This window comes from Calypte anna, chromosome 23, assembly GCF_003957555.1.
Source record: "Calypte anna isolate BGI_N300 chromosome 23, bCalAnn1_v1.p, whole genome shotgun sequence".
In the NCBI taxonomy this organism is placed as follows: domain Eukaryota; kingdom Metazoa; phylum Chordata; class Aves; order Apodiformes; family Trochilidae; genus Calypte; species Calypte anna.
In genome coordinates, this window is record NC_044268.1 from 3,353,450 (window position 1) to 3,379,506 (window position 26,057).

Here is a 26,057-nt window from a genome sequence, read left to right on the forward strand (position 1 = left end):
GGCTCACACCCTGCATTACCCAAAGTAGCTTTGAAGTGCAAACAAGCCTCTAATGTGTCTGTAGTATTTCCATGCTGCTCCCTGGCTCCTCCTTGTTTCCTGGATCTTCCTTTGGGAAGGTCCAGAGCAAAACCAGACCTGCAGAGCCCATCATTTAGGTCTTTGCTTCCACAAACTTCATACCAAAGGATGTTTCCAATCTGCTCCCCAATTTAAATGCATTCCTAAGCTTTTGAAGGGAGTATTTAGATGCAAGTTTCTGACTCCGAGTCATCCCCACAAATTACATTGGTACATAAAATATTTCCTTTCACACTTTTAGAAAAGGGAGATCCTTCTGGAAGCCTTTGGTCCTGCTGGGGAACATTTGATTGTTTCTCTATTACCATCAGCCTATTTTGTAGCCCCCAGAGAAAACTGGTGGGTACAGCTCTGAGAAAGGGCCAACATGATGAGTGCTGTAGTGAGTCAGAGCTCCCTAAAGTCACTGCTCTTCCACTGTTTTCTGGTTTGTTAATCCTTTTCTAACAATCCCCATCATTTCATTTGTATTTCCAGCCTCCTGTGAGCATGGGGTGGCTGTTCTGAGTCCTGTCCTTAATGATGCCTCAAACAGAGCAGCTAATTTAAGGAGCATCATCTCATGTAGATTAGTAGGGATATTTAATCTGCTAATTTATCCCTTGATACCATGAGGTCCCTCTGCAGCTCTCCACAGACAGGTCTGGATTTGCCTATCCTGAGCAGTTCTTGAACATCATTTCAGACTTCACCCCTAGCCTCAGCAGTGGGATCAGAGCATCCACACCACCTCCTCCTGTGCCCTGAACTCTGGATTTGTGAGTGCAGGGAGCAGCCAAACCTCAGCCACAGAACTGGAAGATGTTGGGTTTTAAACTGATCTAGATTCAACCACAGAGGCAGAAGGAACCTGGTTCACAGAGACCATGAAGGGGCTTTCTTCAAATAAAAAGAGGTTTATTAAGATAATGAGAATGACATTGTGGTGTGGGTGTTGTACATCTATTGCAGCATGAAGAGAAACAACAGCAAGTACAAAATCCTGCAGAACTTCTATAGTCATCAGCATCACAGCCTATCTTGTCCATGCTACAGTTTTGTGTATCCAAAACTTCATTCCCGTTGCTAATGGCAGAGAATCCAAAGACTTTCATCTTTCAGAACAAAAAAAACCAAAACAAAGCGAACAAAACAAAAAGAACAAAACCCAACTCAATTTGATATAAATAACTCGCACTGGACATTTTAAAACTTTCAGATTTTAATTACACATAAATAAATATATACAGATTTAGAACAGTTCAGTTTGGCCTGGTTCAAGTTCTGCTCCTTGTGCTTTATTAATTATTATTAATTTTAGAAACTTGTGTGCTGCTGTCTGTAGGTTGTGGGGTTTGGATTAATCCTGGGTTTATCTTCACCTGCTTTCTCCCCAGCTGTGAGTGCAGCAGTGGGGAAGGTTCTGCTGGATGGGGGAACCATGGGCTGGGAGGGGTTTTCCTCCCCTCCTGGTGCAGCTCAGGGCTCCTCAGCCCCGGGGAAAATCCACCTTGAGTCTCAGTGGGAAAACTGTAAACAAAGTCTGAAGCTGCTTTAAATCCAAAGCAGTTCTGCTGGCAGTTTTCTCTTGGCCTGGCTTTAGGATTGGGCTGTAGGTGGGGAAACGGGAAGGTTTCCTGGGTGTTTGCTTGGCAAAACCAGCTGATAAATCCAGGTACAGGCAGCGACCCAGCTCCTGCCCTCTGGTTTCTTGGGTTGTTGAAGCTTTTGCTCTTTCTTCCTGCTTTTTCAGTTGGAATAAATTCCTGGAGGATTTCGCTGTGGGTTTTTAAGAAAACGAAACAAAATTGCACATGACTTGGCTTCCTGCATCCGTGATATTATAAGGAAAAAAAAAAAAAAAAAAGGCAAAAGCCATCATTAACCTGGCTTGTATTCTCCCCCTCACTATGTCCATTAGTTTTCTTCTTAAATCCTTAAAATCATCTTTTTTTTGTTGTTTTTTTTTTGTTGTTTACTTGGTGTTTTTTGGTCTTTTCTTTGTTTGCTCTACACGTTCCATCCCCACTCCAAACCTTGCCGTTCAGAACACGATGCTCTGGGTGGTCCTTTCACCTCTCCCCCCAGTGCTATTGAACCTTCCTTGTCACCACCGGGGGGAGGAAGGGAGAAGGGAGGGAAGGACCCAGCGCGTTATTTCCGATGCTTCGCTTCTTTTTCTGAGGCTTTGGAGTCCCCGGCCGTGTGCCCGTTCCCCGTGCTGTTGATGAACATTTTATCCAGCCCCTTCAGGGACTCCACCAGGTAGTTCTGGAAGGCTGTGAGCGCCGCGCAGATGGCTGGGCCCCCAAAGCCGTGGGTGATGAGGCTGAAATGAGTCAAACAGCTCTGGACACCGGGCTCTAAGATGAGGGAGGGACGGGTGTTCCCCAGCGGAGAGCGATCCTGGGCTATCAAGTCTGCGAACTCTTTACAGATTTGCCTGGAAGAGAAAAAAAAAAAAAGGTCGTGTTGGTGCTGGGGGATAAAAGGTGGGGACAGAGAGGGGTTTGGGGGCTCCTTCCCTGCTCCCTGCCCCAGCAGTTGCCTCCCAGCCTGGGATTTCCAGGTGAAGCCCCTGGCTGCTCCAGGGGGATGTGTGTCCATGGGGTTGGGATGTCCCCTGAACCAGGGAAGAGCGAGTGCTTCCATCCCTGCTCACCCCTCACCTTCCTGCACACCTTTCAGACCTCTGTGCCCACCCTGGCAAGATCTGGGTGCCCACCCAGGCTGCTCCTGGCTCTCTCTACTCACTTGGTAGCCAGCAGCATGTTTTTCCTGGTGTGGAGCTCGGCGGGGTCGGAATGCTGTCGGCACAGGTACTCTGCTGCTGCCTTGGCTGGGAACTCCGTTTCACAGACGTAGCCAAAATCCCGAGCCAGGTGAACAGCTTCACCTGCAAGCAGGAGAGATCAGGAGAGATCAGGACAGGGGAAGGAAGGGGGAGCAATTCCTGTAGCAACTTCAGCCACCTCACTGCTGGGGGTGATTTCTGCAGGGATTTTTTTGGGTGGCAGAGGTGTTTCTCCCTTGGATGTTTCCCTTCCTGCATCTTTCTCTCCCCAGTTTGTTCCCGGATTTTCTTCTTGGCCTCTCCAGTTTTAGCAGAGATTTAAACAGGGCCTGGAGGGTGGAAAAGTGACCTGAGCCCCATGACTACTTGACAAACCAGGGATGTGGGAAACGGGCAGGAGGAGGAGGTTTACATCCTCCTGCAGTGAGCAGGAGCCCTCGGGCTGGGCATGCAGGCAGCGTATCCATCACCCCATGGAAATGCCCACCCATGGATGGAATTGATCCATCTCCAGGCGTCCCCCTGGAAATAATCAGAGCTGATGGCAATTGATCATGCCCAACACCCGAAATCCTGGTCGGGCAGGCAGAGCTAATTTGACTTGCCCTCCTGCTGCTCATACATATTAGGCCATCCATCCTAATAGCATTAACCCAGATCCCATCACGGTCTCCCCAGCTCCTGGAGCTCAGTCTGTGAAGGTACATTATGAGGAAAGTGCCTCTGCTTCCCACATAAAGATGATACTTTCCACTTGATCTCCTCCTCAAAAAAAACAAAGAGCAAATAAGGCAACCTAGAGAATCAGAACTGCAGTCATCTATACTAAAAAATAATATATAAAAATATGTATATATAATATAAAAATATATTAAAAATATATATAAAAAAATATACTAAAATCTTTCCTTCCTTCCTTCCTTCCTTCCTTCCTTCCTTCCTTCCTTCCTTCCTTCCTTCCTTCCTTCCTTCCTTCCTTCCTTCCTTCCTTCCTTCCTTCCTTCCTTCCTTCCTTCCTTCCTTCCTTCCTTCCTTCCTTCCTTCCTTCCTTCCTTCCTTCCTTCCTTCCTTCCTTCCTTCTTTCCTTTTTTTTAAATGGAAATCAGCCTTTCATTCAGCAGAACCAACTGCCCTCAGTAACAACCTCTGCCTAATGAACCGGGTCATTTAATTTGCTGGCAACAATGGAGATGATTTTCTATTCAGAAGCTGCAGGCAGCTGGCTGCAAACACAATGGATTCCAAAGCTTGAAGCGACTGGGAGCTGTCACTACAATTGTTTGTGCCCCGTGTCCCTCTCCCCAAGATGCAGTGGTGACACCATCATCTCCATCCTGCAGAAAGGAGGAGGGGAGCAAACAAACCAACAGCTTGCAGGAGGGACACCTCCCAGGTCAGGGTGGGCAGCATGCTGCCAGCCAAGGCTCTGCTGCCCCCAGCACCCCTCCAGGCTCAGCTACACCCTGAGGATGACTACTACAAACTTTACTACAAACTTTACTGCCACTTGCAAGACCTCCAAGCTGTGCTGCATCACCTTGTTGTCCCATTTGTCCCCTGCTGTCCCAGGGGAGGAGGGCAGGACTCAGATCTGGGGCATCTCCTTATGGGAGCCAAGAGATGGACTTGAGTGTGTGATGGAGCCTGGACAGGGCAATGCTGCCCGAGGGTGACAACACCTGAGTTGTGTCCCAAGTGCTACAGAACAGCTGCTGAATTCTGGACAGCTTTATTCAAGTATTTTTTTTTGGTATTTGGTTTCTGTGAACCCAGATCAGCGTTGCCAGAACCTGCTCACACAAGTGAAGGGCACACTCGGGAGCAGCCAAGGGGAAGCTCAGAGCCCTCATTGGGCTGTGGGTGCCTTTTCCCCATGGGCCATGACTGCTCCAACAGAAATGCCTGAGTTTTGGAAGACAGATGTGCCTGACTCAGCATGGAGACCAACACAGGGATGGTCCCAGTCCCTGGCAGTGGTGACCACTGCACAGGTTAAGTGTTCTCGTTTGAGGAAAACTGCAAATGAAGGGTATTGAAGTTTTGGCACCCCCATGCTCTGCAGGAGCAGAGTGACCTCACCTTCCACCAGGGATGTTAGCAGGGTGACGTTGGCAGCTTTGCGTCTTCCTGCAGGCAGATTCAGTCCAATTTTCTCTAACCTTTCCCTTAAACACCGACCCCCGTTTTTTGATTTTGCTCTGGAAAGAGAAAACGAGGAGGGGGAGAAAATGAAAATGTAATTAATATCAAGAGAGCTGTAACTCACCCCAGTTTAACCTTTTAGGTTTGAAAGGGAAGAAGGAAAAGGAACAAAACTGCTGTTCCCCAACACACCACACACTGGAATTCCTCATCTCCATGAAGAGGGGAGGTGGGAGCTGGTGCTGAGCACGCAGCTTGCTCTGTCATCAGCCCCTGTGTTTGGGCTCTGTCTCCTTGGGCTGTCCCAGGGGAGCAGGGAGCAGCTTACCTGCGGAGGACTCCTCCAAGGAGAGAGGCGTTGAGACACTCAGGGGGTGAGAGCCTTCTCTGCACCTCCCCGACCGTCACTTTGTACTTGGAGGTGGAGCTGAGCAGAGAGAGGCGCCCAGGCACGGAGCAGAAGACCTCGTTGGGATTTGTCACCCCTCCAATCAGTGCATCTTTGTTCATTGACAGGGTGGGAATGGTGGTGCCATTGGCCTTCGAAGGGATGGGCACTGGGAGACAAAAGAGGGGAGAGAAGAGGAGAGCGTGGCTGAGAGGTTCCAGAGCCAGGGAAGCTGCTTGGGAACCCCCTCCCTGCAGCTTTCTACCCCCCCCAATACCCATGTGCTACCATCCACATCCCAGCATGGCTGGCTGAGGGATCTCAGGTTGGTTTTTCCCTTAATAAAATAACAGAGGTGGGGTGATGAAGCTAAAATAAAGAAAGGAAAAAAAAAAATAAAAAGGAAGAAGCCTGGGCTCTGCTCTTGCCTGCTTTCCCACGCCTCCCAGCTCTGCTGTAATTAAAACCAAGGTTTTGGGCTGGTCTCCTGGCAGGCTGAGGACTGTCCACAGCATCACTGCCTGGCCCTGTGACCAGCTGCCTCTCCCTGTCCCCCTGGGGTGCTCTGTGGAGGTGGTGGCAGGGCAAAGCACTCCTGGTCCTGCTGCCCTTGGTGCTTTTCCTTCCCTGGCTCCGGACGGGGCCGTGGTGGTCACCCAGCTCCATGCAGACACCAGGCAGGACCATGAGCCATGCTGAGCCACCATCTTCACCAAACCCAGGAGATGAGGGGGTGGCCAAGAGCCACGTTTGCCAGCATGTGCCCACAGGAACCTGTGGAAGGAGTTTCTTTGACTTCAGTTTTGGGATTAGCCCCACAGCAAGCCACAGCCCCCAATTTCCATCATCTCCAGTTTTAGAGGAAATCTGAGAAGATCAAACCAAATGAATCCAGCACAAACTTCCTTTTACTCAAGGGGCAAAGGGCAGCCAACACAAGAGGCTGGAGAGGCAGTGGTGAGGGCAGCATCACCTGGGGTCTGGGCATGGTTCTCCCATACATCAACCCCGTCAGCAACGTTCTGAGACGCAGCAGAGGTTCATAGGTGAGAACTGTGGCTGGAACTTGTGCCAACTCTCTCTGGCTTTTATGTTCTGAAATTCATAACCAATTTAACTATGGAAAAAAATGTTTTGAAAGAATCCAAAGAGGGCTGCAAATGCCATAGCCAGGGATCAGCTCAGCCCTGGCATTCTCTGTGGTTCCTCAGTAATGACTGCTCCACAAAGCACCTTCAGATGGTTCCTGCGAGTAACGTGGCAGCCAACACCAGGGCCTGGTGCAGGTTTTATGAAGGAAATACACATGCCCAAAATGAAACAGAAAACATGAAAATTAATTGGGGAGGGCACACAGACTGGACCTATTCGGGGGCTCTTACAATCAGCATATTGTGAATGCAGCTCAAAAACTTGTTAGCGTGGCAATAAAAAAGGAGCACATGTTACATAAAACCAGCTAATGTTTTAAGGCTGGAAGATGAATGCAGAGGAGCTAAGGTGTATAAAGTTTCCTTTCAGCCTGGAACTCAGACAAAGTCAGGGAACTGCAGGGCAGGACAGACCCTGCTGCCATCACCCGCTGCAGTGCCGGCGTCTGCCACGACTGCAGCTGCCTGGGGATTGCTCAGGGAAGAACAAACACGGGGACATCACCACGAGACAGAGGAAACCAGAGCTGTTTCCAGGAAGCAGCAACTTCAAAGCTTTCTTCCACAGTCCCAGAACAGGTTATGTTTGTCAGAGCATGTTTTACAGCTATCCACGTGGCTGCTGAGGCGTGTGGCACGTCAGGTCCAGGCACCCAGCCCCATGGGGGTTCAGCTGCAGCCAGAGCCACCCCCAAACCAGACACCCCTGGAGAGCCAGAGTTTCTTGTATCAAAGACTTTATCCATGAACAGCTCTGCATAATTCAGGTACTGGCATATTTATGCATGTCTGGGACCGTGCAGAGGGCTGCATGCAAACTGCATGCATGGCCAGGACCTGCAGACGCATGAGGGACTGTGCAGCCATGCAGGGGAGGGGAATCATGCCTTGCCACGTGTGTCTGTGAAACCTGGCATCTGGGGAGGAGGCAAAACACGAGAGCTCATGGAAAACCAGGCTGGACATGGGTCCCACACAGCTCCAGTGTGTTAATGAGGGGAGATGCAAGGCAGGGCATGGGGTGTCCATGCACAGCAGGGAGGTGGCATGGAGACATCACAACACTTCTGAAACACATTCTGAAACATTCTGAGGAACGACCTCATTGCCAGAAACAAACCCTCTTGAAAGCTGTAAGCCAGAGCTGTAACCACCAGGACTGCCCAGAGCTGCCAGGTCACCCCTGCCCCCTGCCACAGCCCCTGCAGGCAGAAGGCACCCAGCGCATCAGGGGGTGTTGGCATCAGCCCCGGGGCTCAGCACCCTCACACGGGGCAGGAGACACAGGGCAGACGTCTGGCCTGGCATCACACAGGGGTTAGAGGCAGCTCTGGAAACCAGGCTGGTCCCTGGAGTCCTGCAACAGTGCTTCAGCCATCAGACAACGTTGCCTCAATACAACAAGAATAAACACAGCCACGTTCGCCATTAATTATTAATTATTGTTATTTGGCCTCACCTGCTGCTGTTTGCCTGGTCTGATCTGCAGCTTGTTTGCCCATAAACATGCTGCAGGAGGGAGACAAGCTACCATTAAAGCCTGACAGCTTTGTTTCCTTGGCTTTTGGGGAACCAAAATTGTCTCTTGCCATCTGAGTAAACCAAAAGTCCCCCTCGATCTTCAGCTGCTGCTTTCCTGTTCCCGCAAGCAGCAGGTGATCGGAGCACCTGAGCCAGCCTGCAGACAAGAAGGAACCATCAGACGGTTGTGGGGGGGTGGCCCCGGCACGCAGTGACAGCCCCCGGCCCCGGGGACACCAACGCCTGCGCCCAGCACCGCTCCCTTCCGAAGCCAGACGGGGACACGCAGGCATCTGGCCCCGAGGGGACGCACGGCCGAGGGTTCATCCGAGCTGCTGCCGGAGCACAGGGGGGCTCAAACACGAGGAAGTTTTGGGGCACCAGGTGATGGATGGGAATGGGGGGCACTTAGAGCCCAAATGGAGAGGGAGCCGGACAAGGCAGGGACCTGACCGCCGCTCTATCTGGGAGTGGAAATGTCACATCGGTGTCACTGCCCTGCTCACCCCTTCTGATGTTCACTGCGTTTGGCCAGAGGAGATCCCTGCCCCCGAGGGATCCTTCCCTTAGCTCTCACCCCATTCGTCATTGTGCCAGGGGCTCGGGCAGGCTCATTGTCCGGGCAGGACCCTGGGCATGGGGTTTCCAGCAGAAACGTTCCCCAGAGATGCTCGTTCGTACCCCGACAGGCTGACACATCACACAGGATGATGAGGAAAGGGTTAAATGCTGGTGCTGACACCCCCAGGGTGCCCAGGTGCTCAGCTCCCTCCCTCCAGGAGCACAGGAATGGGCTCAGCTCGGGCATCCCACCCACCCTGGGAGCTATAAAGGGCAGGACACAAGCTGTGGGGAGTTGTTTGGGTTGATTCAGCCAAAGAAAGGGAAATTACACTTTTGCCAACTGCTCAGAAAACTGAGGAGTATGAGGTCTTTTTCTCAGCTTTGCTCTCTGCTGTTACCATATTTCCCCATAGGCCCCATGTGGGCTCTGCCAGCTCCGGGTGGATGGGAGGTGAGCTGGGGAGTTACTGCAGAGACCAAAGGTCTCTACATGGGGGAAAGAGGAAAAAAAAAACCTTCCTGAAGTCCCTCAGTCATGAAGGCTTGGCTGCTTTGATTTGTCTCCCTAAATTTTTTTGTTGTTGTTTTCATTCTTTCCTTTAGCTGCCAGGTGCTCCTCAGAGGTGAGTTTTGTTTTTTTTTTCCTATGGGAATGTTGCTCATTTCAGATTCCTCTGTCTGCTTCTAATTCAGCAGATCCAAGAGGCCTGGACTGGTGTTGCTGATGCTTAGCCCCTGGTACAGAGCTGAGCTCGCTGTGGGTTTCACAACCCCAAACTCCAGGTCAGTGTTTTGTGCTGGGGGTGCTGTGGCAGGACTGGGTGCAGGTAGGTGCTACAGAAAGTTCTGAAAGCAGATGAAGCTGGCAGAGCTGGGAGGCTGGCAAAGCTGTCAGGATGCTAATGCCCAGCTCAGAGCTGGGACAGGACCAGCTCCTGGAGTCATTAACTCCCTCCCAGGGCCTGTGTGAGCTGGCTCATTATTGCTGCTGGGGAAAACTGAGGCACAGAATAAGTTAAATGATTTACCAAAGCCTGGGTATATGGGCATGACCTGAGTGCAGGCTCTCCTGCTCCATGGGAATGCTTTCCCAAGCAGCCCAGGCAGTAGCTGCAGCAAACTGGCTCAGTGTGGGCTCTGCTTCCAGGACTGCAGAGATGTTCCCTGCCATGCTGCTTTGTCACTGACCCTTCTCCTGTGATACTCTGGGGTCTGGAGTTCAGCTGCTGAGAGCAGCAGTGTCAGTAAAAGTTGAAGGAAATCCTGCTGAATGTGGGATGGGAGATAATCCTCCTCCTCCCTCGTGTATAAAGTCTCAGGGAGAGTTTCCATGATGCTCAGCATCTCCCCACCACCTGCAGCATCACAGGGCAGGAACTGCTGGCATGGCAGGACCCATCAGAGGATGAAACCCTCACAACTCCAGTTATTGTGGCATGAAAACCCTTGATACAGAGGCAGTGATATCACAGCAGGTCCTTGTCCCCAGGAACACCAAAGGCTTCATCCTTGGACATTCCAGAGCTGGAGGGGACCCTGCCTGTGTGTGGCTGTCCCCGTGTCCTGGGCAGCCAGCAGCTTGCAGGAGCAGCCATCTCCCTGCTCTGCTGGGGAATTGTGTGACACTGGGCAGGGCACCTCCCCAGTTTGGGCTGGGCTCTATCAATAAAAAGGGCCCAAGAATATCTGCCTGAGAGGGATGCTGATTAAAACTTGCCAAATTATCCCTGGATGAAAGATTTCTCCAGGTGAGGAGTCCATGGCTGGTAAATGTAGCCAGAAGGAGTTGGTCCAGCTTCAAAGATGGGGCATGATGATGCTCCCTGGAGAGGCAGACTGGTGTGGAAATGTCATTGCCAAGAGCACCAGGTCCTGGTGCTGCAGGTCTGATGGGATGTTCCAGCTCTGGTGCTGTGAGGGATTTCCAGGAGACACTGGGGGGAAGGAGACGAAGGAACCCAGGAGCTGGTGATCACTCGGTTGTGAATCCAGTGGACAGACCAAGGATCTTTGTGCTTCTGAGGTGTCCCGAGATAGAGCATGAAGTCACTGACTCTTCTGGTTTGCAGAGCTGGGTCTCTTGTTTTTTTAATTTCCAGGTACAAAGAAGGAGGAGCAAAAAGAAACATTCTTCAAAGGCTAAATTTTACCCAGGGAGGTAGAAAGTCTTGGAGAATTTCCTGGTTTTCCCTGGATACAGCCACTTCTACATGGAAATAGTGCAAGAGGTGCACCTGCAGCCTGGGCTCAGTCTTGGTGTGTGGGTGCTGTGGGATGGCAGTGCCCATGCTCTGGGCTGACTGCAGACCATCACCTTTTGAAGGAAAATAGACCCTTACCTACAAAAAACACAAAGTACTGACTCTTTTCCAGAGGAGAGATGTGCTACCTGCTTGCAGAATGATTGGTAAGCAGGAAAATTTGCAGTACTTGGAAACCAAGTTGCCTGGTGAGGGGTTGTTTGTTCAGTTCCTTTTCCAGCTGGGGCTCAGGGTGCTGCGAGGGGAAAAACAAGTCCAGAGGGAACATGCAAATTGCTGCTGTCTTACAAGTCTGTTTTCTTTTCTCCTTAGATACATTACAGGTAAATCCTCCTCCTCAGCAGTGCCAAATCCCTGGACATCAGAGCTTTTGTTGCGACATCTCTTTCAAAAGTGGGAGTGTGCTGCATCTCAGATCACACCTTGAAGAGGCAACAGTTAATCCCTTCAGGAGGCTGCCTGGGACTCCCAGCTGCAGGCACAGCACTGGCTCCAGCCACCCAAAAAGGACTTCAGCATCCTTCATCCCTCTCAGGAGACAGGACCCATTGGCTGGGGCATCACTGCAGGGGCAGTGGTGGGAAGCAGTGCTGAGGATGCTGTGAGCAGCCCCGAGGAGAGGTGAGGGATTACTGCTGTCTTTCAGGAAGAGCTTTCTGTGGGCTCATGTAACCTTCGTTTGAAAGTCTCTGATGTAAATTATAAAATGGAGATACATATGTAAAGAAGAAGGATCTGGATGTGGGTGTGAGCCAGAGGCAGCTGCTCCTGCCATGGCTTTAAAAGCCCTTTTTGCACCGTGGAGGTGCTGCAGAGTTCAGCTGCTCCAATTTCCTGGTGTTTCAGCAGGGAGGTATTTATTGATGGTCCAGGGAGGGAGGTCAGTGCCATCAGCCATATTTCAAACCCACACTCTGTAATTATCCTTTCTTCCCAGAGGGGATTATACAGGTATTTTCTTTATCTTGAATGCACAACCTGACCCCAGTCCCCATCTCAAAGAGCCTCTCTAGGAAAGGCTGCAATGGGCTGGAAGGCCTTTTCAAATGGAAGGATGGAAAGAATCTTGAGTTTATCTCTGGGCTTTCCAGATTGCTGAGTCCTGATAGGGAAATGGATCTCGGACTCTTAGAAGATGAGAGGGAGCAGGGATACAACTGGCAGCCTCCAACTATTCCCATGAGAAAGCAGATCAGGAGAGGTCCCATGCCTATGCAAAGCTCCTGCACTTAACATTTTGTTTCCAATGCAAATCAATACATTAGGTTATGAAGGAGATGTTAAGGTGCCATGTGATATTAATTGCATTTTTCTTTCTGTGCCTCTGTTTTACCCAGTGAAGCACCTGCTGTGTCTCACCTCAGGTCTCTGCTCCTGGGGAGCTTTGAGCCAGGTCTGTGGGGCAGGAAGGTTCAGCCTCAACGTCTCAGCTGAGGATGGTACCTGCTCAGTCCACTGTGTCCTGACTGGAACAGCCAATCTATACAACAAAAATCTTATTCAGGCCTTACAGAAGCATCCTTCCCTCCTCCAGGCCTGGGAAGGGGATTAGGAAATGCTTTGCAATTAATGATTTCAGCTAACTCATTGCCCTGCTTTACCATTTAGGAGTGACTCTGCCTCAAATCTTCTGCTTATTCTGAGGATTTTGAGAATTTTTTTGCAAGCTGTTCACAAATAATTTGTTGTGAGTTCCCACACATTTCCCTGCTGTGCTTCATTGCAGGGACTGGGCTGTGCTGTCTGGGGAGCCCGTGGTGTGGCAGCTGGGACAATAACCTCAGGAGCATCCCATTGGAAAGCAGCAATTATTAATGATTAAAATGTCCTCCTAGGAGTGAAATCCAAGTGGTCAAACTTTGCAGGAAAGAAATGTAAAAGGATTTGGATTCAGCTTTTGAATGTCCAAGTGTATTTGCAGATATTTACTGCCTGTGGGGTTACTGCAGGAATTCCAGGTATTTAATTCCCTTCTGATTAGAATTTTTTTTTTTTTTTTTTTTTTTTTTTTTTTGTATCTGCAGCCAATGCATCTACATTAGAAATGACAACTATTTAGAAGTCAGTTCCATCTCTAACTGCTTGAGATGGATGTAGCTCTGCTGCTGCTTGTACAGAATTCCTGTGCTTCACTGCTTGGAACTCGCAGGCGCTGGGAAGGCAAGAAGCTGAGGCTGGGGAGCCCCAGGGTTTAAGCCAGAGGAACTGGAACCCTGGGCTGCTCCATGCTGCCACTGAGGGAAGTTTCTCATCCCAGGTCAGCCCAGCTCAGCCTCACACACTCCACTGCTCTGCCCCGTGGCATTCCCCATCCCAGGTTTATTCATTTAGCAGCACAAACTCCCATTACATTTTGGCAACCAGTCTACAAGATCTTTATGTGTTTAAACAGTATAATCCATTTTACAGTAACGTGATTGGGAGGTTTTCCCTCTATTCCCTATAGAAGCCCCTGAATTTGTGTGGTGGGATCTACATAATCTGAAAAGGGGGAACAAAGATGCAGTGTCTCTCTCCAGCGGATCCTGTGTAAGCCCCGGTGACGTTGCTATCAATTTGTTAAAAAGCATTTAGATTACTGAAGGGCAAAAGACCCTTCAGCAAAGATTTAGACATGAATAATAACAGAAAAATGTTTCTCTTTGCATAGAACTTGCTGCCAGCGTGCAGAAGGGTTTGGGTCTGGGCCTCAGACAGCAGCTGTGTCCATCTGTGGGTTCACCTGTGGGTCTGGAGGCACCGGCTCGCCCGGGGATTGCTCTGGGGAGAGGCACTGCTCACCACCACCACCACAGAAAAACTGCTTTTACTTTTCCTTGCTGGGAAAACGCCCTGGATTTCCAACACCTGTGTGTTGGTAGGATGTCCAGCAAAGCAGATGTGGTGCAGCCTGACCAGGAAACCACCCTGCCATGGCTGGGACCACCAGGGTGCTGGGGAGGAGCATCAGGGAAGGAGCAGGGTCCACGTCTTTCCATGGGGAAAGCTCCAGCCAGCCACAGAAACAGCACAGAGAGAGCCCAGCCAGAGGCATGGGATGGGACACACAAAGATGAGTGTGACACAGTTCTCGGGGTGCCTGCAAACCCTCTGGTGATATCTCTTTATTGACTGCCCCCCTTGCTTGCTAACCTGGATCTTGTGCTTGGAGAAACCCTGCACACCCTTGGTCAGAGCCTCTGCTCACCCCTCGTCAGCCCCAGGACCACCAGCTCTGCTTCCCTGGCACATGAAGCCACCTCAGGGCTCCCAGGGAACCCTGGGGATGCTGTCCCCATGCAGCCACCTCACTGGGGACACCACTTGCTCCCCAGGACCTGTCCAACCAGTCTGGAGGGAATAGGGCCTGACCCCATCCCTCACTCCCTGGCGCCTCAGCACTTGGGTGACTGATGCCAGATAAATGCTGGAGATAGAGGGTGGGGAGGCTCAGCCTGGCTGGAATCCCAAGCATGCACTGCAGAAGCTGCAGTGGATTTTTAGGCTGCAAAGGTGAACCTGCTGCCAGCTCCAGAGCCCCTCAATCAGACCTGCAGGCACATCATCCTATGGGGCAATTCATTGCAATGGGGCTTTTGGGCTCATCTCTAGAGATTTTCTCACTCCTCCACAACACTGGACCTTTCTCCAGAGCAGAGGTGATACCCAGGTATGGCAGAGCTGGGAACAGGACAGGGCAGGGAGAACAGAGCTGAGAGTTCAGCAGCTCCAAGCTTTACACCCACAGTTGCTAATTAGTTCCTCCATTAAGAATTAAAGGAGAAAGGACAGCAAGAATGTGTAATTCCCTAGGATCACACAGGAAAGGGTGAGATGGTTCAGTGGTTAGGGTGCTAGGCTAGGACTTCAGAGAACCTCGTTCAAGCCCTTTAAATAATTAAGATGCTCAGCTGGAAGAAGAGAAATCTCAAAATCAAGGCTGAGCAGCTCCAGAGCCAGCCCAGGGTGACCATGGGTGCTGTCCTCTGAAGGAACCTCACTTGTGGTCCAGCTCCTGGAGCAGAAGTGCTTTTGGTTTGGCCTAAACCACACTCCAGAAAGCAACCCCAGCTGGCTTTTCTGAACCTATCCCTTAGGAATTGCTCTTTACTCCTAACAAAGAAAAAAATTCATTTAAAAACATCTAATTAAACAGTAAGTCATGACAAGGTACATGAAACTTGGAGATAACACATGCCTGGGAGGCACCAGGGAGGTTGAGACAAAGCCCAGCACCTTCCCCAGTGCCCGCGTGTGTTATCTCTCGTGAACACACACCTGGGTTTATCCTGGTGCAATTATAGGACATTAAAAATATAATTTTAATGGAGGAATGGTGATCTGGATGCAGTTCAGAGTAAAAACTTTCTTTCAACTCTCCCTGTTTGATTCGTAGGTGTTCCTGCTGCACACGCATGTGTGTGTGAGGGCTGGGGAGGTGTGTGCCTGGGCTTTGAACACTGCTGTGTCTCGTGGGGTGTGCGAGGGCTTGTCTCAACTTTAAAGCCTTCTGAGCAGTGCTAAGGCAGCAAAGCCTCCAGTCAAGACCTGGCTTGTCCCCTGTGAGCCCCTTTTCCCACTCAGGAAAACTCCAGCAGCAGCTACAGCTGCAGGAAGCCAGGAGGGCTCTGCCAGCCTTGCAGCTGACCGGGGTCCAGGCTCCTCCACCCATGGCCTGGACACTCTTATAAAAGATGTTTCTCTGCAGCCCCGGGTGTTTTATGGGATGACCTCATTTATTACCTTGCTCGTCACAGGAAATGATGTTTATCTAATCTACCTTTCTTTCAAGATATATATATTTTTTTTCCCTTGCCACATCTGGCCTCACGCAGTGTCTCTTACAGCTCCATCCCTCCCTGCACTGAAAAGAAGGAGAAACAGCACCTCAGCACCCCAGGCTCAGGGGCAGCCCACCCCCACGAAGCCCAGAGGGAGATTTTGCATCAAAACCTGGAGCCTGCATGTGGTGGCGAGTGGATCTAAGGATCTCAGCCTTAATCTCCCTCCTCTGCTGCATTCTTTAGCAGTGACAGCTACTTCTTGCAATATTTCTACATGCTGTGGGCTTGGAGTGCTCTGAGGCACAGCTTTCCAGCCCTCTGTCCAGCATCCAGCCAAACAGGTCCACATTCCTGAGCAGAAACGCTAGCACTGCCACTCTGCAGCAGCTGAAAACCCAGGGATGGAAATTTAAACGAAGTCACAGAAAGAAGGGAGGTCAAATCCTGCTGCCTCGACACGAGGCCAGGGGAGCTGAGGCCTTGCCAGCTACACAGCAGGGCCCAGGCTGGCTGCACCCTCCTCTCAGTGTACTCCAGGCTGGAAAACGCTGCAGCCAAAACCCTTCCCTTTGAGCAGGATGTGTGAATCCCTGCGGCTCTCCCTGCTCCTGCTCTTCACAGGGTCCCAGCCCACCCCCGGCAGGACCCCGGGGTGAGTCCTTCACTCCAGAAGGAGCCGAGGTGCCAGGAAGAGAGATTTGTATTTTTCTTTATAATCACAAGGCACCATCAGGAGCTTTCGGCTGATCCTGGAGGGATGTTGAAGCTATAAAATCCCTCCTGATTTTATGAGCAAGTCGCAGGATTTCTTGCTGCCAACTGCTGTAGTGTAAAGCTTGAATTCAACAGCAGAACATCTCCCACTCCTCACTCTGCTGAGGGAAGGACTTGTACTCAATGCTCAGGGGTAGCTGGGACTCGGCTGTTTTGGGGGGGGTTGGGTCAGGGCCTGAGTAGCTGTCCTGGATGTTTGGACACCATCAGGGCAGCAGGTGAACCACGCAGAAAAATGCCCCTGGCTGCTGTAGCCTAAAGCCAGAGCACTGGATTAGACTTCTTCAGAGTTAATTTTACTGTTTTCAAGCCAAATACCTTCCTAGTCTTAGATAAGCGCTTGAGAGGAAAAACACAAAACAAAACAAAACCAAGCAAAACAAAACAAAACAAAACAAAACAAAAAAACAACAAAAACAAAACCCAAACAAATACAACTGCAATAAAAATAAGACAGCAAATAATTTCTGGAGGAAATTTGAAAAGGAGGAAGAACAAACAAACGCGTTTACAACAACAACAACCACAAGAAAATTTTAAAAAAAAAAAAAATCATAAAATCTCTCCTGCCCTATGCAAGATTTTACCTATTAAATTCCGAAACCCCATCCCTGAGTGTCACCCCAGCAGCTCCTGCCTGCTCTGCAGAGCTGCTCCGAGCGAGATCCTGGCTCTGCCTCTGCCGCATCCCTAACGCCCCCGGCCCGGGGGGAATAGAGTCCCGGAGCCTGTCCCGGGAGCGATCGTGGATATTGGGTTTGGAGCATGTGTTTCCAGCCCATCCCGCTCTGCCCGCTCAGGCCGGACCCCGCAGCCGGCGATGCGGGACCGCGCGTCTCTGGGATGGGGACCCCGCAGCTGCCCCCGCCTCCTCTCCCGCTTGCTAAAATCGAGGCCACCTGCAGCAAAAGGAGCAGGAGCTTTGCGGGAAAACAGAGCCTGGGTGTATAAGCGCGCTGCATCCCTCAGATCTCTGCAAAAATCCCCTGTAATGCCATTAACTGCTGAAAGCCTCGGAGTTTGGTTAGGAAGGGAAGCAAGGAAAAGCAAACACTCAGCCAGGGGGGCTCCGGAAGGCTCCTTCTACCCCTCTTCGTGCTGGGAGTAAGGGGAACACCGGCAATCACAGCCCCCCCGGCGATAGGGACGGTCCCGGAGCCTCCCGGGGGACCGGAGGGGACAGGAGGGGGCTGCAGGCGCGTCCCCCCGGCTCTGCGCTGTCTTTGACCCTGATTTTCACTTGGCTCGGGCGAAAATCACCCCCGAGTGCAGGAGCGAAAAGCTGGATTTGGGGCAGGTGATTAATATTTCGTTGGACCAGGACAAGAGTATCTCGGCAACTAATTAAGGAGAGATTTATCTGTTTTCACAGGCACAGATTTATATCAGGTTTCTGTCCGGGGGCCATTCCATCAGGAATTTAAGGTTTTATCATCCCCGCTGACGCATCTCAGATCTCTGCACGATTTCGGACAAAACTGCGCATTTTATCCCTCGTTTTATCCCGCGTTTTACCGTTATCCCTCGACCCCCGCGCAAAGAACCCCCGCTGCCCACCCGCACCCCTCCTCGCCTTCGCTGCCTGCCTGAAAGCCGCCGGGGATTTCTCTCCGATTGTTTTGTTTTGTTTTGTTTTTTCCCAATTTCCCCCGAGGGTGTAGTTCATTCTGGCCGAGGGGGCCGGGGCTTCTCCCCAGGCTCCCCGCACGCCCCCGCTGTGGCTTCAGAGACAGCTCAGTGCAGACAGAGCCAGACGAGCCCGTATTATATATTTTTTAAAAGAATAGTAATTTTAAAAGAAGGGGGAAAAAAAGGAATTAGATAAAGCAGAATGAAAAAAAATCAATTAATTGGCGCCGTTGGAGCGGAAGGCAGCTGTTTGCCCCGCTGCTGCGGGTGGGATCCCGGACCCCCTCGGCTGCATCTTCCCGAATTGCCCAGATGACTTTTAAGCCCAACTTGCCGGGTTTTGGGGCATCGCTACCAGGGCCGCCCCGGTGAGCGGGGCTGTCGAAATCCGACCGATCGGGGCCGGGACGGACCCGCAGCTCCCGCTGCCCGGAGCGGGCCAGGGAGTCCCGGACTCCGGCTCCGCCAGGACCCCCGCCCAGTGCCTCCGTCCCCGGGCCGCTGCTGGGTGCTCGGGGTGTCCCTGGGGCCCCTCCGCGAACGCAGGTTTTGCTGTGGATTTATCTCAGTCTACTAAAGCTAACTCGGGGCTCTGAGCTCCGGAGCGGAGCCGAGGATACCCCGGCAGCGCATCGCCCTCACGGCTGCCCTCGGAATCCGGTTATTCTCCAAAATACATTTTGCATTTTTATTCCAAAGACATCAGGGAAAACAAAACAAAACAAAACAAAAAAAGCATACAAGAGAACCAGAGTGGGAAGAACAAATACAAGAAAGCACAAGGGCTGCAGACGCCCTGCACCTACAAGCCACGATTTTTACCCAAGGTTATTTGGCTACTTTTAAATATATACATTATTTGTTTTCCGAAAGAGACTAGAGGATCTGTAGGCCCAAATCTGGCACTAAACAAGAACAAATTATCCCGACGAGAGACGAAAATTTCTCAGTAATGGCGCGTTTATGAAAAGAAAAAAAAAAAAAAAAAAAAAAGGAGGGGTAAGGGGGAAATCCTCTGTAACTTCAACCCAACTTCCAGACTATATTCTAATTTCAGAGGATTTTATGAAGATACCGGAGCTCCCGCCCGAGGAGAGCGCACACGGAGCCCGCAGCTTCGTGAAACCATTTCTCACACAAGGACATTTAACGAAATGCCTCTCATGTGTTCTAATTAAAGCTAAAATAATTACGGTCATTAATGCTCCACAGAAATGTCGCATGTAATGAACCTTCGTTCTTAGAACAACAATTTTCAGGGAAAGGGGATGGAACGCACCGGGAACGCTGCTCCCCCCGGCACCGACGGTTGTCGGCGGGGGAGGAAGGGCACGATCGGGATATTTTTCCCGGATTACCGGGGCTGGGCAGTAACCAGGGGTTCGGCTGCGGCCGGGTCATGTAAACTGTCTCTCGAGTCATGATGGGACGGAATGGGACCGGGACCAGGACTGAGACCGGGAACGAACCTCAAGCTCAAGCTCCAGTCTCGGTTCCATTCCGTCCCGTTGCGACTCGGGGACGTTTCCCACGTTGCTGCTGCTAATGACGAAACCCTCCCGGTTTCAGCGGCGTTTTGACCGGGCCCAGGCCGGTCGGAACCAGCCCCCGTTGCCCGCGTTAACCCCTCGCCGAGCCCGCACCGGCGGCTGCGGTTTCGTTTGTGTTGGAGATAGACGGACGACGGAGCAGCAGTTAAAATACCTCCTTTCCATCTATATTTTTTCCTTTGTATAAAAAATTTCGGGGAGAAGCTAAAAGCAACGCTGGGATGTTGCATCGGAATCATCGCCCCGAGCAGCCGCACAAATGGCTCCCGTCCCCCCCGCTCAGAGCAATGCCCCGGTGAAGCTTTTATTACAAATGTATTTTACGGAGTTGAGCTGATTTAACCACGGGGCTTTGTTTGGAAGCAAAGAGGCTGTTCAGAAGGTCAGGGAGAATCGCTGGGTAATTAGGGGAGGCGGCGGGAGACCCCAGGGGCTCTGCCCGCAGCCCCGCCCGCAGCCCCGCTTTCTCGCCCCAGCCCCGGGAGGGAGCGGCTGCTCTCCCCGCCTGTTCCCGGGGCAAAGCCCCGTTTCTGGAGCCTCAGACAGGGAATCTCCGCAGTACCGGGGTTGCTGATGAGGCGGGGGGTCTGCGGGATGCTCCACCGGCCGCATGGACTGGTTCCTACGGCCGCGCTATCTACGAGCCCCAGTTAAACTCGTCCTTCCCCCCGGTACGAGTCCCGCCGGTCCGGTTCGCTCCGCCGTGGTGGCAGAACCGGGAGCTCCAGGAGCTGCCACCGTGCCCTGCCGGGGCATCCCCGGAGCTTCCCACGCCAACCGTCCACGATCGCTGCCGGGCCGATATTCCCCGATTGTCGGTTCCGGCCGTCCTAGCCCCTCGGTCCCCAGTACCGGGAAGGGGCGGTCGACTCGGTACTGCCCGGGGGCAGAGGGACGCGCTGGTCCGCTGGGACCTGTTTCTTTCGTTCCAGCCCCTTCGGAGACAGCAGTGAGCCCTTCCCGACGGAAAAGGACGGGCCTGCAGGGCGGCTGTCGCGGGGGGACCCGACGCGGGGAAGAACCGGTGCCGTGTCCCGCGGTCCCGCCGCGCTCTTACCTTTCTTGATCACGGACTGGTCGAGGAGGTTCATCCCGCTGTCGTCCACGGCCTGGAAGAACCGAAGAAAGAGCCGTCAGCTTGCTCCCGGTGAGGGCGGGCACCGGTTCGAGGCCGAGGAACAGCGCGGCTGGGACCCGGTCCACCCGTTGTCCCGGTCAGGAGTGATCGCTCGGGCACGGACGAGCCCCGGTAACGGGGCTCTCGGCCCCGCAGCCCTTTTAGCCCGGTGGTACGGACGCCGCGCGGCCCGAGCCAGGACTCCGCCAGGCGCACAGGCGGTGGCGGGATCGGTTCCCCCATTCCCCGAGACATCCCGCCGTCACCCCGGTACCTGGATGTCCTCGATGCCGTGGTGGCCGAGGCCGTGGAGGCCAAGCGGTCCGTCAGCGAGGCCGTGTCCGCCGTCGGGCAGCCCGTGGAGCAGGCGGGGCACGGCAGGGTACTCGCGGCGGGGGTCGAGCCCCAGGGCACGGTGGGTTTGGGAGAGCAGCCCCGCGTCCTCCTGCCGGCCGCGCTGCGGGGGCCAGGCGGGCTGCTGGTGCTGGTGCAGGGGGCTGAGTGCCGCGTAGGGGTCCGCCAGGTGCGGGTAACCGGGCTCCTGGCCCTGCGGGTAGGGCAGCGGCGGCTGCGGGTACGGCGGGGGGAAGTAGGGCGGCTGGAAGTCGGCGGCGGGCGTGTGGCAAAGCGGCGGGGCCGAGCCGTAGGGCGCCTGGTTGAGTGCGGGCAGCTGCGGCAGGCGGGCCCCGGCCGGCGCCCCGGGCAGCCCCTCGGCGCGGTCCTGCGGCGGCGGAGACAGCGGCGGTGAGGTGGGCGCGGACCCCCGGTCCCTACCCCCCGGTCGCTATCCCCCGTTCCCAGTCCGTCCCGTCCCGTCCGGTCCCGGCCCGCCCCGTCCCTCACTCACCATGCCCGGGTAGCTGTGCACCAGCATCTGTGCTGGCCCGCGGCGAGCCCCGGGCGGGCCGGGCCCCGGGGGTGCCCCCGTCTCCGCCCCTCTATCCCGCCGGAGCGGCGTCTCCCATCGCCCGCCCGCTCCTCTGCGCCGGCCCCGACTCCATGCACGCCAGTTATAGCGGCGGGGGCGCGCCCGCCGCGCCGAGAGCGCGCGTCAGAGCGCGGGGACGGGGACGCGCCGCCCGCTCCCGCGGGGCCCCGATGGCTCCCGACGGCGGCCGGTGCGGGGGGGGGCGAGGGATTCCCACCGACCCCCGGAGCGCTGCCGGTGCCGCTCCCCGCTTCTTCGAGCATCCTGATTATCCCGGTCCCGGGAAGCACGGTGCCCTGACCCCCCCCCAACCCGGGGGATAACCCCCGCTTCCCCCCGCCCCGGGCCGCGCTGCCTGAGAGCCCTGTCGGGAGCGCCCTGGGCCTCAATGCCGGGGTCCGGGGGTGCGAGCGGGCAGCTGGGACGCGGAGGTGCTCAACGGTTTGACTTTATTAACCCGAGAAGGGTTCCCGGGCCGGGAACACAGCGAGGGGCCCGGCGGCTGCTACAGCCTCTGCCCGACAGCCACCGAATCGGGCCCCGGGGCCGGTCCTGCCGGGACAGCCCGCGGCCCCCACTCCGCGGAGCTCTTTCCCCTCGCTCCCGATGGGGAGCAGAGAGCCCCAGTCCAGGCTTGGGGAGAGAGAAAAGGGTCTGGGGGTGCTCCAGGCCTGACTCCATGCCCGAGGGGGCGTGCGGGCGGCGGGCAAGACAGAGACAGGGAAAACGGGAGCGCAACGACAGGCAGCGTGCGTGCCTCCCCGCCCTCCATCCCTCCTCCCTCCTCCTCTCTATCCTTCCTCCCTCCCTCCCGATGTTTGGGTCCTCCCTCCGGGGCAGGGCGAGGCGGGCCCAAAGCACCGGGTTCCCCTCACCGTGACACCGGGCACCGGGGGCCGAACCGGGAGGACGGGGCGGCCGCGGGGGGCTCATAATGGCCAGCGGCACCGAATCACCCCCATCGACATCTTTTGCCCCCCTCCCGGTAACACGCACCCGCCGAGGGATGTACAGGGATGCAGAGGGGTGCAGAGCAGCTCACGCACACGCAGCATTCACACACCCATACCCACGGACACACTCGCACACACACCCCTCGCAGCCCACGGGCCGTGTCCCAGCTCCAGGGGGACCGATGTCCCCTCGGGGTCCCCCCTGCCTCACCGTGTGCAGGCTGCCCATTGCCGTGCGGGGGTTTCCAGTGCTGGAAATCTGTGTGTGAGCAGAGAACAAACCCTTTACCCCTCTGTAACACACGGTGCTGTGTGATCGACATTAACAAACACAGTCCCACATTGCATTTAATTTAATTCCACTCTTCCTGCCCCGAGCTACAGCTCCCTTCATTTTCATTTTTCCTCTGAATTCCCACATCTCAGACCTCTTTGATTTCCAGGTTTAATTAACAATTCTCATTAAATGAATTTTTATTCGTTTCTTTTAATATTACCCTGCCACCTGTCTTTAGGAGGCAGGGGCTGATCATTTATTCTAATTTATTTCTATTAAAGATGGCATTTAAGGGAGGGAGGAGGGATGTGCAGAGGTGTACAGGGTTGATCTATTCAAATCTCTTCACCCCCCTCGAATGCTGTTCAAGGATGTTGCTCCTGAAGTCCTGTATTTATTTTCCACCAGATTCATTTCATTTGCCAGGAAAAATTGGATTGGATATGCTGTATTTGCAGTTATGTTCCAGTTCATTCATAATGTCTTTTTTTTTTTTTCTTTTTTTTTTCCTTCTCTCTTTTTTTTTTTTTTGTCTAGTCCATATAATACTGAGCCTTTTTTTTTTTAATCTGAAAGAGGTGAAACTGCAAAATCCAGGCAGAAAGGGCCAGCAGGCCTGTGTGTGGGGTGAGGAGGAGGATGCTCCCTGGCAGCCCCTTGGGGGGAAGCTGTGTTCCCACCCCAAACCAAGGCAGAGCAGAGGGAACCTGCAGCACAGACAGACAAAGGGAAGGAAAAACAAAAGGCAAAACTGCCCCACAGTTTCCCAACACCTTGAGCAGCCTGGGCTTGTGGCAACACCTTGTGCTGGGGCCAGACAGCCTGAGCCTGCAGAGCCAAGGATGTCACAGAGGATGCTGCACACACGTTCCCAGCAGCTGACTGGTTTGTTACTGGTTCAGCATGGGCAGATCAGTGGCTGGGGGTCATCTGAACTCGGGTGCTCCAACACAGCTCCTTGCTAAGGGGCTGGAGAGCCAGGCAGGGCTTTGGGGAGAAGCACAGGGACCCTACTGAGGGGTGGGCAGGGACCAAGGAAGCCTCCTCACTGCTCAGGCCTCCCACTCACTCCCACCTCTCCTCCCTCGTCTGTGGGAGAGGGCAGCACTTGGGTCCTGCGGCAGCCAAATAACAACCTTATGAAATATTTAATGCTATTGCCAGTGCTTTTGGGGTGGTATGAATAAACACTGCCAGATAATGTATGCAGTGGCCATGTTTGCAATGGCTTTGTGACATTTAAGCTGTCAAAGCAAAACTGAGTCTGCCTCTGCTCCTCTGGGGCTTTATCCATCTCGTCCAAGCCATGGTGAACACCCAGCTCCTTCCTGGGGAGCTCACCCTGGTGTTGAAAACACACTGGGAGATAAAGCCTGGGTTGTTCTGGGTGCTGCTGACTGCAGCCCTGCTCTGTGCTGGGACCACAGCAGGTGACCTCCACCATTGGGTGCCCTCCCCTCCTGAATGTACTTCATTCTATGTTGTTGGAGCTCAGGGGTCCTGGGGCAGGGGGCTAAACCATCCTTTTAGGAGTCCTCTGTCTAAGAGTGTGTTGGAAAAGCAGGGTCCTGGGACAGAGACTGCTGAAGGATCTACACAACACATCACCCCCAGCATTCAGCCTGGCATCACCCCAGAGCAAGGCTGGTGTCAGTTCATGAGAACCAAGAAGAGTGTGTTCTGTGTTGTGCAAAGAAAAAAGTACATGATGAGCCATCAGGAGGGTCCCACTCTGGCAAGGCCCACACCTGATGGGACTTTCCCTTGAAGAGTGTGAGAATGAGAGAGGAGTGCTCCTCTCCAGGCACCTGCTGCTGGCCAAACCCCACTGCCCTGGAATGTGGGGAAGCATAAACTGGAGGACTTGTCTGGACTCCTGGTTTGCTCTCAGGGAGCTGCCTGGGAATTAAAGACCAGGAGGCAAAAGTCTCTGGGTCTAGGACTGCTCTGGCCTTGGACAGGGTCCTGCAATCCAGCCTGGATCTCAGTCAGGTGTTGTGGAAGCTCCTACCACTGCCTGCAGGGTTGAACAAGAGCCAAACCAGCCCTGGAAGCCACAAGGAGCCCAGTGCAGTGCTGGGGAGAGGAGGACACCCTCCTGCTGATAGAGGCACCTATCTCTCCTCAGCCTTGCATTAATGGGAAGCCCACACCCTTTGACCAGAGGCAGAAGAGAGCGTGTAGGACTGGGAGCAGTCAAAGCTAAAGTGTTTGAAGGTTTGGATGTTTTTTTCTGGCAATCTGAAGTTCATTTCTGACTCTCCTAAGGCGCTGATGTTTCCCCACGGTGCTGGGGTGAGGTGTTCTTGGCAGCCTCTGCCAGCCCACGCTGGGGCAGAGCTCTGCTCCTTCCCAGGGCCAGGAAGCTCATTTGCTTCCTTGGCTTTCCTCTGGTAGCACCCACCTTTGTCCTGACTTGCATCAAACTTTTCAGGGCAGAGCTGGAAAGGTCAGAGAGAGACTTTTCCTGCACAAGAGCAGGCGCCTCCTCTCCGGCTGTGTGAGGATTGTGTGTGCTGCGTGAGCAGCGAGCTAAAAATACGGCACAGAGCAGGAACGCCCCCAGACTCAGCCCTGCTTTTGAGGCAGCTCTTCACTCCATTTCCTCGCCATCAGACGATTCCATAGTCCCCGCAGCACCAGTGCTGAGCGCCTGGCTCCGGCCAGGCTGCTCCCAAAGAACTCCTCGACTGACACCTGGTGGAAACGCTCCCCGGAGCCGCCTGCACCCGGGCAGCTCCCAGAGCCCAAGGGTGTTAAAACCGCCCCCCATGCATCCCATCCCCGCAGCCAGAGGAATCCTGAGCCAACACACACCCTCGTGCCTTGTGTAGGTGTTGGCAGAGCAAAGCAGGCAAGAACAAGTGGGGCTGTGAGGGTTTTGTAGGCAGGATTGTGGGATGATGGTGCCAGTCGTGGATACCAGCAAGGAAATGGTCTCCCTGCACAGCAAAAGGGCCTTGGTGAATTGTCACCCCAGCAGGGGACAGGGTTGTGCCAAGTTAGAGAGTTACTCACACTGCTATTGGTAAATTTGCTGCGGTGGAGCAGTGCCAAGTGACTCTGCCAACCTGTGCAGGCCTTCGACAGAAAATAAGGTGACATCCTGAAGGGGTGTGAGAAAACTGGGAGTATCAGGCAACCCTCTAGGGCTCTAGGCAGAAATAAAGCCCAGCACTGAAGGA

General features: G+C 53.6%; 1 protein-coding gene across 1 annotated transcript; it reads right to left on the reverse strand.

Annotated features, from left to right (window-relative positions):
- Positions 1-2,214: 2,214 nt before the first annotated feature.
- On the reverse strand, positions 2,215-21,588 carry TFAP2E (transcription factor AP-2 epsilon). The gene is made up of 7 exons (XM_030464438.1): positions 21,562-21,588; positions 20,989-21,435; positions 20,655-20,706; positions 5,325-5,553; positions 4,934-5,052; positions 2,815-2,956; positions 2,215-2,503 (listed from the first exon to the last, which is right to left on the reverse strand). Exons 1-7 carry the CDS (start codon positions 21,586-21,588, stop codon positions 2,215-2,217), a joined length of 1,305 nt encoding a protein of 434 aa, XP_030320298.1.
- Between the last annotated feature and the right edge of the window lie 4,469 nt (positions 21,589-26,057).

What these genes read in the sequence shown, in the direction of transcription:
- TFAP2E (XM_030464438.1), bottom strand. Translation starts at nt 21,588, where the DNA reads ATGCTGGTGCACAGCTACCCGGGCATG. An exon ending in ACGGCATCGAGGACATCCAG is followed by an intron (nt 20,707 to 20,988) that starts GTACCGGGGTGA and finishes CGGTTCTTCCAG; the next exon opens with GCCGTGGACGACAGCGGGAT. An exon ending in CTTGGAGGAGTCCTCCGCAG is followed by an intron (nt 5,053 to 5,324) that starts GTAAGCTGCTCC and finishes TTCTCTTTCCAG; the next exon opens with AGCAAAATCAAAAAACGGGG.